Below are 12,617 nucleotides of genomic sequence, written 5' to 3' on the forward strand. Positions count from 1 at the left end.
TGTGTTTGACTGCGAATGCGCCTCGCCAAAAGGCAGATTTGGCCAGGTTGTATAAATAAACGTAGTAACAAAAAAGCAACAAATTATGATGAAAAGCCGCCCCTTCAGGCCAGAGAGAGCTCAGAGCCATTATTCATGGTGTTTAGCGTCGTCAACCGAAAGGAAAGGTGCATGTGTGTGTGTGTGTGTGTGTCAGCATTCGTGCTCCATTATTCGGGGGGCTTAACATTCCTTGCATAAGAGCGCTAAAATGAAAAGAAAAAAGAATAACGCCATTTAATTTTGGAGAAGAGTGATAACGTCAAACTATATGCTGAAAAGGATTCATATTGGATGGATGCGCGCTTTTCAATGGACATGTCGGGTGTTTGGAAGGATCCCGGACAGAATCTGACCCTCCAAATGTAGACTCAGGAAAGTTAATCTACCAAAAATGTTTATTTACAAAGCACAAATAATAATGCTGGACAACAAGCCAGGAATAATGTGGAGAAAACAAAAAGCGTCCTTAAATACTCTGAAGAAATGTGATGCCAGACAGGTGCGCAGGAAAAGCAAGAACGCCTTGTGGGCAGTGTAATAAAGACCTCAGCATAGACAGTCCATATTGACGTCACAATTAAGGTCACTGAGCCGCAGGACTGTTCGTCGTTCTTCGTAGAGGATAAAGAATATGTCTGAGTATTGTTATATCATCTGTCTACATGCATTGCTCAATGTTTGCATTGATTTAGAATTTTGGAGGGAAATGATTTCGTTGTGATTCTGTGATATTAAATCAACAGCTACAGTGTATTGCTGCTGCCATGCTAACGCATATGTTATCTTGATGGTGGATTTCTACATTTTGGATGACAAAAAAACAAAACCAAAAAAAACGGAAATTGTTTTTGAATACAGTCTCGCTTATTTTGAAGGCAACGACCATTTTGTGAAAAAAAAAAAAACCCACATCACCAACAATATAATGCATGCACAATGAATGATCAAATTCATTTACCGGTAAATGTAGTATGTATTTTATTGTATTTAATTTTTTTGTCTAAATGTTTTATTTGAGAGAATCTTGAATTATTAAATTGTAATTGTAATTTTAGGTTAATTTCTGCCAATACGGCACAGTCCCAATAGTAATAAATGTGGCTGTGATGTAATTTCATCTTCATAATAGCATTATGACACTGCAAACATATTCCCAACAGTGCCAAAGATTAATTTTAATTAAACATTAGCTCTTTTATTTATTTATTTTTAACCTCGCAACATTCTGGGGAATTATTTAAACACGGATTCCTCCTAATGATGTCATCCATTGAAATGAGCTGTTTTAATTCTTACGGGTTTACGATGAAAGCCTCTAATGCTGCTCTCCCACATAGTGACTTCTCATGCAAAGTCAGAGAGAGGTGGCATTTTAATGTGGTGCGCGACGGCAGCAATTCCAGAAAACAACATACATCCGTATTCTATACGCACAATATGACAATAATGAAATCCAAACATCATGGAAAATGTAATTCATCAAACTGCGGCCGTCATAAAACCTTTAGTAACTGTACATGTAGTCTTTTAAGTTACACTTCAACACTGTCATAAAGTTGTAAAAAGTAGGCCACCCCGTAAAGTAATGGGAACATCACATTTGACAATCAAAATATTGTAAAAACAACAAGTTGTGTACTCATCCTTAATTGAGTGGAACAATGTGAGACCACGGCATATATTATAATATAGTTGTTGTTAGCAGTATCATTGCTATAAATTACTGAGGCGCCAGGATGGGATACGTGGATATTTTCTAGATGGTCAAATAGAAACCAAACTAAGCAATGATAAGGACTTTAGACTCTGCATTTTTAATCAGTTACGTCTTTCTAACAAAAAAGAAAAAAAAAAGAAGAAACATTGCTACGATTTGTACTCTCCTTCCCTCTGCGTCATAGTTCAAAGTTGTCTCTTGACCTCTCTCGTTTCGAGGTTCTGCTTTTCAGAACTCCTCTGAGTGCAAAGCTGAAGGGCAGAAAATAAACAGCCGCTCAATTTCGACCTTCAATCAATGGCCGCGAATGTTAGTGAATGTAAAATGGTGCTCATGCAAAGTGGTCAATGTTGTGCTTTTTAAATGAACGTGTGAGACAAATAAAGGGTTTCTTATCTTATCTTATCTTATGCTCAAGGTAGCTCGCTACCTAGCAAGACAGCAAGATTGTTAGCAACATAGCTAGCGAACATACCGTATACGTAAGACGACCCCCTCTTTTTCAAGACTCAAGTTTGAAAAAAGACTTTTTGAACACCAAATTAATTTTTATACAGAAAATATAAAAAACAATATATTTGAGAGAAAAAGCATGTTATTTTGCCTCATTCAAATCTTAATATCTGAACATTTAAATATGTAAACTAAAGTGCAATCACATTCGTAAATGAATGGCTTCCGGTTTTTGAAATGTAAATTACATCATAACTTCTCCTCAGCTGCCGGTTAACCTGGCCGATCTTCGACCCACTTTTCTTCAGATTGTCGCTACCTTTCTCCGTTTTCTGTTATCTCTTCTATTATTTTCTTCTCTTTTCTTTCTTACCGCTATTTTTTATTTTTCTTCTTCGTGCTACCGCTATTTTTATTTTTATTCTTTGTGACGGGGGTTCGCTTTGGCCTGGGGAGTCAAGTTCAGCATTCGCTTCAATGGTATCTGGCACCATCTAGCGTCGTGAATGGGTATAATGTCTAGACCCCGAATATAGGAGGACCCCCACTTTTTTCAGTTTTATTTCAATGCAAAAAACACCGTCTTATATTCGGGCCAATACGGTATTACAGCAAGATTGTTGGTAACAAAGCCGGCTAACAAATTAGATACAGCAGATGGGTTTGTGTTCAATTCACCGTCAACTAGGTTATACTGCATTGATGTGGTTTGAAAATATTTTCAAAATGTGACACAATGCTGCTCTGCGTTAGATGACTGACGTTAGCGTGATGGGTGACGTTGGCTCTTACATGTGAAGGTTTCAGTTAGCTGGTGAATACCTTCCGCCTCCTCTTCCTCGTCGGGTGCCACCAGGCTGGCAGCAAACGTCCACATTATCTCCATCCAGTCGGTGCTCTCCTGCGGCAGTGGTGGGGGGTGAGCGACCTCAGAAGGTCTGCACCTGGTTGGGCGGATGCCTCCTGAATCCACGGAGATACAGAGAAGTCAAGGACGTATTCCAAAAAACCCGAATATCTATATTTCCTCATATATTGCTTTTTTCCTCCATTAAATGTGCCCTGATGAGTCACAGGGTCCAATATTTACAAGAAAAAGAAATACCTCTCCCAAATCGACAGCTCCACCTCTGATTCTGGCTAGGAAATAAAATTACAGCTCAGCATTGAAACAAGTAAAATTACTCCGAAAAATAAATGCCTGCCTTTTTACCATCAGTATAAAAAACAGGCAGCAACTGTACTTAGCCATCTGCATAGACACAGACTATTGTTCACCAAAAAGTCACGTAACATGAATGCAGTTTCTGAAAATGGTGGTAGTCACAGGACGCCTCATTTACATAAAAGAAAATAAATGCCTCCCCTTTTGCCCAACAAAAATGAACCGGTAACAACTGTACTTACCGGTACTTCTGTTCATGCCACACAAAATTAACATGACTTTTCTCAAATACTGGGCCGAATTGGGTGCGATGTTCACTTAAGAAAAATAAACGCCTACCTCAAAAAAACGCCTCCAGTTTTCCCTTCAGAAAAAAAAAAAAAAAAAACGAAATGGAAAATTGAAGACAAAAGAAGGATTGCATTTGTGCACTTGCCTCTGTTGGCTTTCAAACCTCGCCTGGCGATGGCGGGAGGAGGCGGGAGACCTGAGGGCGGGAGAAACAAACGGAAATTATGAAAAAGGGAGGCTTGATGTCACATATTCAAGACAGATGAACCAAGAGAGGTGGAAAAAAAAAAGCAATCATGAACGTGCCTTTAATTCACTGCACACTTCAAAAACCTTTAAATGCGTGTCATGGACAAAAGGGATTTTAAAACACTGCATAGTGAGAACCCCTGCAATGCATGCTGGGAGCGTGGGGTACAGTCAGAGGAGAGTTTGAAACAGTACGAGAGTACTGTAAATTCAACAAATTAAACTCAGAAGTCGAGACACAAGTGCACTTGAAAGTATCAGCGGATGAATGAAGGCGAGGAGGAAGCGAGTGTGACATGACAACATCTTCTTTTGTGTGCCAGCCAGAAAGATGTCAGCGCATTAATTAGCTGTTTACAGGTGGCCATTAGGCGCCCTCCGATCTTGACAGACAGCGGCGGCATTTTCTACCTGGGAGAGTGGCGTGTGTGGGTGGGTGGGGCAGGGGGTTGGGGGGGGATTATTCAGATTCATGGTAGCTGCAAATGTGCATATTCAGGCATCCGCCCCGCTGGGGGTTGAATGGCAAAACGGCGGCATCGGCGATGCGGATGCGGGTTAGCTAACAAACGCTAATGCCCTGAGACGAGGCGATTCATGAAGCTTCTAAATCCACAGACTCTTAGGAATCCGTCCTTGCAATTAATCCATCGTTCTAGCATTTACAATCTATCGTCTAATATTTGATCGATGAAATTGGATTCCTTTGGAGGGCCGTTATGAATTTTGGGAAACCATGTCAATGTTGAATCACCTCCACATATTACATACACAGCACACAACAAATTGATGGATAACTAGTTTTAAAATCAGAAGTCAAGAATAATGACTGTTGTTGTGTATTGTTATATGACAATTTGAAATTTTGGATCAGAGTTTAGCAAGCATCATGGAACTTGACATGCTTGATTTGCTTTTGCGGGCCACATAAAATGATGTGGCGGGCCAGATCTGGCCCCCGGGCCTTGACTTTGACACCAGTGGGTGAAAAGTGTAAAGCGAAAAAAGGGATAGCATTAAACTAGTTTTTGAATTTCATCCGTTCTGATTCTTTTTAGTTTTTGGTGTGATGACAGCGCCTAGTGACACACTTCGGGTTGGCCTTCATTCTCATCAGCGGTTTCTAGCGCGATTGCAACACGACGCGTAGTTCGACTTTTTTTTTCTCCCATAAAGTTTAAAAAACAAACAAACCATGCGCTCCTGACAGCAGTTTCGTTAATCAACACAAAATCGAGTGGACATGTTCATCATAACACGACGCACGTAAGGGCCCCAAGGACGCCTGCTTGGAATTCAACACAAATTCGGCCATTTTGTTTTGAAGCAGCCGTTTTCATTGAATTCCAAGGCTTGTGCATTTGACGGTTGCTTCAGCCACCACATTCAATTGTTCTGGTGAAAAATTGAGGCAAGATGTGATTTGGAAGGAAGGCCACCATTTAAAACATTTTCTTCACCATCAACATGCGAGCAAGCAAAGCAGTCAAAGTGCAAATGTTTTTACCGGCAGATAAACATACGGGGTCGTCACAGTATGATGTGTACTCTTTGGGGGTGGATGGCAGGTGATGGACGGCGTGAGGATGTGTGGAGGAGGCATGAAAGGAGGGGGGTCAGGAAGGGGGGGGGGTCAAGGAAGAGGAGGAGAGGAGTTAAGAGTGAAATATGTGGAGGAGTCACAATGGTGAGAGATAAAAGAGCAACTGATGGAAAAAGGAGCTCAGTCATCCGACTACGTTAATCGTGCTCCAGTGCGCCACTTTTATGACAAATTCAAAGGTATTGATTGACCTTTGGGGCGTGCGCGTGTGGTTAAAAAGTTGGTTGACCTTTGACCGCTACGTGTCAATTCCGTTTAGAGCGTTTATAGAAGATGCTTTTGCTTTGTTGCGACGGCTTTTAATTGTCAACAATGACGACGTGGAATTGTTTAAAAACAACACAATTTGGTCTCTTTGATGATCGATAAATGAATCAATTAAGATTAAATAGATGTTTGAAACTTCCTTAATTGGGTACTTTCAACATAGTCTTTGACCTGAAAAATATAATTTGTGTCCAAATAAGAAAAGATGTTGAGCCATAGAGTAAAAAAATGGCAATCCTAATATTTTTGCTGTTCTTTTTTTATAATAACCCCGTGTAATCTTTTGTTTTTGTGCAGATATAACGGAAGTTGACCTTGGCCTGGATCTCACTGATTTTGTGTTATCTATCTCCTTGCTGTGACACAAAGGAAGAGGTCGGTGATTGTGGTGGTGGTGGGGGGTGGGGGGGGGGGGGCACCGGTTGCCTGTGTGTGTATATATTTTAGAAATGTTTATAGATTTTCATATTGCCAGGGAAGCATTCAGGCTCGTACATGGGAATATTTTTTGTAAGCAACATGTCATGGCTTATTACAAAAGCGCGTGATGATTTGTTAATATTATTTGTTTGCAGCCAGCTGGTTGTTCAAACTTGATGAATGGAGCGTGGCGGCGGCAGCGGCAGGCGGCTGCAGCGGAGGTTTTATTGTCACTGACAACATCATCGAATGGTCTTGGAAGAGGAGCTTCCTTGATTTTGTCATCTCAGCCCCCAAAAAAGTGCCGTCTCATGACCACGCTCCACACCAACTGCCAACTGCCACACCTCTGAGCGTCTTGGATAAAAGATACAAATAACATTTTGATGGCTTTATCGGAAACAAATGAGAGCGAGCGGCCTTTCCATCAGTTGTCATTCAGAGACTGTATGTTAGCATCCAACATGGAGGGGAGTCATGTGTCCATGTCACAGCATGAAATTAACCCCCGCCTCTGAAACTGTCATTTTGTGTACATCGGGCCAAAAGTGGGAGACACACTATATGCTGTTTTAAATGTGTGACTTAAAAAAGGAAATGCACAAAATTGGACAAAATTAACCCTTTCATGCACCCTTTAAACCAGATAACCTGTCCACTGTAGTAACCGCTGTCCACGAAAGGGTTAAAGTATCGGGGTTTTTTGTTTTTTTTTGCGAAAAAACTCTGTGTAGCCAGATTTTTTTTCAAAATAACTGTTAAAAAAAAGAATGTTTCCACCAATAAAAGCTACATTTTTTTTTTTTTTTTTTTTTGCTTTTAGTAAAACAACAGACTACGATGACTATTGAACTAAAAATAAAAACCTGGTGCCAAAAATGGTTCTTTGGCAAGTTAGCTAGTACCGTTAGCAGGGGTGTCAAACTCTTTTTAGTCACGGGCCAATTTGGAGTGACGTCTTCCCTCAGAGGGCCGTTATGAGAGTGAAACCACAAAATTATTACTTGTACACAACAAATTAATAGATTACTAGTTAGGAAATCAGTTGAGTCAATTATAATAGTTTGTTCAATTATTGTTCAAGTAAGTGTAAGCAGGGTAACAAAATCATTGCCGAATTTCAACGTTACTTATTGCTCATGACAATTTAACATTTCGGTACAGATTTTAGCAAGTTGACACACATGGTTTGCTTTCGAGGGCCACATAAAATGACCTGGCGGGCCGGATCTGGCCCCCCGGGCCTTGAGTTTGACACCTGCGCCTTACAGTGTCATTAGTTAAAATTGGTTTCCCCACTGCCTTCCCTGCTTGCATTTGGCGTCTTCTCACCACAAAATTGAAAAGTCATCAGAACCAACATACGGTGGGCGGAACTTCAGTTCTATCTCAACTTCATTTGTGTGTGATTCTTCAAATGAAACACATGATGTTAAAAAATGATGATGTCCACTTTTGAAGTCTGCTTCAAAAGTGTTTAAGAGGAAGCTGGCAATGAAAAGGTTATTAAATATGAGCACTGGGGTGACATTTTAACATATCAATGAGAGGAGACTGGAAGATTCACATTGTAAACATATTTGGATGGGATTATTATGGGATGGGGAATGCGAGGATGTGAAGGAGAATTTCGCTACCTGCCAGCGTCTTGTAGTCCAGCAGGTCAAAGAGAACGACGGCAACAGCCGCCCAGGTGATGATCAGCGCCACCATCAGCAACCACGACATGGGCGAGCTGAAGGTCAGGATCACGTCGTCCAAAATTGTCTTCTGATTAGCTCGCGGTGGAGGGACCGCCTCCCCGCTGCTCGTCTGGCTGCTCATCGGTGGAGGAGGCAGCTGAGTCAAAAGACAGATGGTTTGATTGTATTTTTTTTTTTTAACAACTCTGGGTCTCATCTGTTAATACATGAGGGGAAGCGCTATAGATAACGAACAGTATCTCTATTGCTATGTCTATATCGGTGTTATAACACTCAGAACGGATATTTGGAGGCAAAGCATTTTCATGGTTGGGCATTCGTGAATTCACTTATTTCCAGATTTTGGGGAGAAAATATACCCCTGTTTTTCGCAGAACCCCCCCCCCCCCCCCCCCATGTAATCTATTTACTCAATCCACCACCTATTCACGTTAAATATTCCTGGTTCACAGTATTCATAGGCATTCTTTATCCTCTGCGAAGAACAACGAATGTTACTGCAATTACTGGGTCACTTGCACTCGTGAAACTCTTTTTTTGTGTCTTTAAGACTGTATTGTACTGCCCCTGGTGGCCAAGTCGCACACACCAGAAGGAAACGCAATGACTTAATCATGATGGACCAACTGTTGAATTCTTTACCTTCTGTTCAATTCTGTTTTTATAAAGTACAATATTGTAGGGCGCTATTTTTTGGATTAAAAAACACATTACAAAATATTGCTTGTTTTGGGGGAGGCTAGAATGGATAAAGGTCATTTCCATTCATATTCATGGTGAAAGATGATTTATTTACAAATGTGCTTATTGACAATAAATTATCAACAGAGATGTAACGGGAAATGAATAAATCCATGCCATACTTTGCTCTCCGCTGGTCTATGATCTTCTCCCTAGGCGGGCACGCTTGTCGTGTCATGCCATGAATGCATTGTGTCGGCATTAGCTTTGGCATTAGCCTTGATTAAACCACATGGCAGCTGTTTGCTCGCCAGGGCTCCGGCGAAGCATTGGAGCGTGTTCTTTTGTGTGCGGACGACAAAATCATAATCCAGAGCAGCACGAGGCAGAAAGATGAGCTGCCATGGAAGAGCGGGATGTGCTGACCCAGATCACCCGAAGATTGAATTCAGTTTCATAGCCATATTTGGGTTCTTGTCTTAACGCTCAATTCGCATTCCCTTACTATGGCTCTGTGACAAATATCACCCCACTATTTTATTCACTCCCAAAGACGTTTTCAAACGTCTTTTCAGACTTGGTCTAGAATTGGCTGGTACTGAATGAGTTAACGATCCCCAAAAAACTAAAGGCGAAAAATGAACACACATATATATATATATATATATATACATATATTAAAAAAATCTGAACCAAAATGTGCAAATATGCAAATCTGCTGGTGCTGAACTGCAAGTATGCGGTGGGTGACTTCAGCTGAGTAAAACTTCTTTGTTCTGCATTACACTGCCCCCGGTGGCCAAGTCACCCAACAAAAATGCAAGGAGCTGCAGTGAATTAATCACGAGGCTCAAACTGTTCAATTCTTTACATTCTCGTCAATGATGTTATCACTATATGTACATGACAGGTTACCGCTCTGAGTACAATAGCTGCCTTGTCATATTGTTCTCGTTTTGTCATCTTTTTAAGACTGTGGACCTTTGGGAATTCAACTTTAATCCTATGTATGTTTCGTTTGACAATGAAAAGCATACCATACCGCATAAGCTTAGGTCTCAGGGTGAGCATTGAAAGAAAAAAAAAGTCTATTTATCCATCAAGTTGACCTTATTCATTGCTGCATTGATAACAAACCACTATGTAATTCAACATGTTTGCACAGCGGTGACGCTTGCGTGCATGCGTGCGTGTTTGCTATAAAAGCTCCACATTGATTTAACGGCACTGCGACAGGCCAACGTTATCGACCCACCGCAGGTGAGAGAGTCTTGCCGTCATGACGGATCAGGAGAAAAAGGCCATCCACCGTTTTAACATTGGTGCAACGCAACCAACTTGACCGCTGACACGAATGTCAACACCCCTCATATGCAGTGTTGATGGTTCGGTAATCACAGAGCTACAGATTCCTGTCTGTGTCTTTCAAATTTGTTGTTGGGTTTAATTTATTAACTCATTCAATCCCAGCCATTTTCACGAGAGCAACCCCCTCAATCCCAGCGTTTTACTGGATTTTGACTGATCTGCAAGGCCCACAGGATATTTGGTTCTAATGCTGTATAAACATGGAAATAAAGGTTGGATGCTCTTCTTTCAGCAGAGAAAACCATCTTTTTCCATTCTTCAGCAATCGGCATTATAAAATGGCTAAGTTTCATGGAAATGGCGATTCCTGGGCAAAAAACGGCGAATAAGAGCTTTTTGTAAAAGCATGCATTTCAATCACGTTAGGAACTACTGCCACCTACTGGTCACCTTTTTTTACATGATTTACAACGCAAACGGCTTATTCTCATTCAGATTGCATCAGACCCTCCTCCTATGACGCAAAAAAAAAAGACTTAGACGCTCCTTGGTAGGCGGGGCCTAATTTTAAAAAAAGACGTACAAATACGTCTTGTGGAATGAAAGTGTTAATCACTTTTTTTTTTTTTTTTGGAGTTGTGTTTTCTTGGGTGTCCATCAACACACCTCAAAGTGAAACTGAAAGTATATTTCTGGTTCTCTCCTGATGCGGCTACACACGTTGCCGTTTTAAATTGCCACAGAGGTTTAGTTCAACAATTTAATATCATTTGTGTAACGGGCTAGTGAGCATATTTGTTTGCCAATGTGTGATGCTAGTTTTTGCTAGCGCGTTATGGGGGCTAATATACTAGCTAGCAAGCTCACGTCAAGATAGTGTGTGGTGAATAATTTGACTGCAGAATACGGTTACACATTTATGTAGCTTGGTTGTGTACATGTTAGATGCATGGCGTTGGTGCTTTATGGGTCTCTCTGTTGACATCTTTAATGACAGCTATCCACAATTACAAACACCTTTTTTTAAATGGGGGGGAGTGGCGTCAATGATGTGTGGATTTTTGCTCTTCGCCGCAAGTCCATTCCCCCGCGAATATGACGTCTTTACATGAGCAGATGCAGCCTGCCGAGCGCTGGCCCAGCAACTGCTGACCTCCAGCCATTTGTTAGGACGAGCTATTTCTAACTATGACCAGAATGGTTACTCAGTGTGTTTGCTTTCACGTTTGAAGAGAATTCTCTGTTTATCTCAAAGAATAATATTGTTGTTACTCAGGTCACCAAGTTATCAAAGCTATGGCAACATATTGTTTAGTCAGTGACTTTTGTCCAAAAGTATTTTTCCGAGCCAATACTTTTGTTTCCTTTTAATGATGCAGTTGAACCTTTTTTTTTTTTTCAACTTTGATGTCCACGTGAATAAAATAAATATAAAATCTGTGGATTAAATTATTTAAATGAGAAGAAATTCTTATTTAGCATGATATGATGCTGATGCTGGAGGTCTTCCTGTTTTTCTTGGTTGGCATCGTGAACTTAGTCACTGTGAAGACCACGACGTTACCAACATGCAGTCCATGTTGTCAAATCGTATGATGTAAAATTAGATAAAGATATTTGGTCCAGTTTGATCGAATGGCAATTACGACAGCACTCCTATTAAAATTGAAGTCACCCTGATAAGTGTTCTGTTCATTACTTTTGCTGTAATATCGATGAAAAAAACCACACCCACAGCTAATTGAATTTCCCAGAACATCATTCAGCTGCAGTTTTCCACCTGATAAATTTCAGCGTCATAATCACCCGCCCTCCCCCACCCGACCCAACACAACCCCGACTTCTATCAGCTAAATTCTAACGACTTTTTTAAAGACACTGCAAATTAGTTCTTGCGCAGGGGGAATAAGGTTTGGAACACCAGAAGCAGATTGTTATTGCCAAAGTTTTTTTTCCCCCCTCTTCAACAGTACCTTGGACTTGGAGCTTGTTTGGCGTTCTGTGATAACCATCAGTCAGTTGAAAGGCTTGGCCGGCGCGCTGTTACCATAGAAACCAGCATGTAAGTCATTCATTAAATCCTGAAAAAAAAAAAGATATCCCAGCAGCAAAAAAAAGAAAAAAAGAAAATCGTTTCAAGCTGGGTTGCAGCTGTTTCTAAAAATACACAACACAACCTTCGTTCGTCCTTTGATTCCTCTGGATAGTTTGGATGGTGTTGGCTCAACTTTTCACTCCGTGTCCACGAAAGTCTCCAGGTTGGTTAGCTTCACTTTGTAGCAGGACGCAGAGCGAGACGAGATGAGGGGTCACCCTTTCAGGCATCTCCCCACCCCCCTGAGGTCCAAAATAGAGATAAGGCAGTAGAGGCAGAAGGGGAGGCAAGGCACACCAAAAAGAGGGCAAAGAATAACAACAAAGCAATGATGAGAAAGCGATCACTTCGTTATCTTACAACTAGAATCGCAACGACTTGTGCCAAGGTTGAACTGTTAAACTCCCAAGCCCTTGCAGCCGCTTTTATTTCCTGACAAAACCACAGAGCTGGATAATATTCAGCAACGAAAAGCCACACGTCAGTCAGATCCACTTATCTAGCCAGCTAATGGCAGACACGCCAACTCGCTAAAAAAATCGTTCTCAACAGTTAGCGGCATTAGCAGCTAGTGGCTAAAAGCTAGCTAGCTAGCTTTGGCGTTCGGTACAAAGTCAAAGTGA

The 12,617-nt window shown here is 41.1% G+C and overlaps 1 protein-coding gene across 1 annotated transcript; it reads right to left on the minus strand.

Annotated features, from left to right (window-relative positions):
- Nucleotides 1-496: 496 nt before the first annotated feature.
- Nucleotides 497-12,383, minus strand: LOC147185791 (triadin-like). Its single transcript, XM_086104378.1, has 7 exons — nucleotides 12,077-12,383; nucleotides 11,873-11,939; nucleotides 7,845-8,046; nucleotides 5,425-5,466; nucleotides 3,814-3,864; nucleotides 3,005-3,175; nucleotides 497-2,010 (listed from the first exon to the last, which is right to left on the minus strand). The coding sequence occupies exons 2-7, from the start codon at nucleotides 11,909-11,911 to the stop codon at nucleotides 1,988-1,990; spliced, it is 528 nt and encodes a 175-aa protein (XP_085960504.1). The 5' UTR covers nucleotides 11,912-11,939; nucleotides 12,077-12,383; the 3' UTR covers nucleotides 497-1,987.
- Between the last annotated feature and the right edge of the window lie 234 nt (nucleotides 12,384-12,617).

This window comes from Hippocampus guttulatus, chromosome 23 (genome assembly GCF_054856545.1).
Source record: "Hippocampus guttulatus isolate MCC_2025c chromosome 23, RoL_Hgut_1.0, whole genome shotgun sequence".
Taxonomy (NCBI): domain Eukaryota; kingdom Metazoa; phylum Chordata; class Actinopteri; order Syngnathiformes; family Syngnathidae; genus Hippocampus; species Hippocampus guttulatus.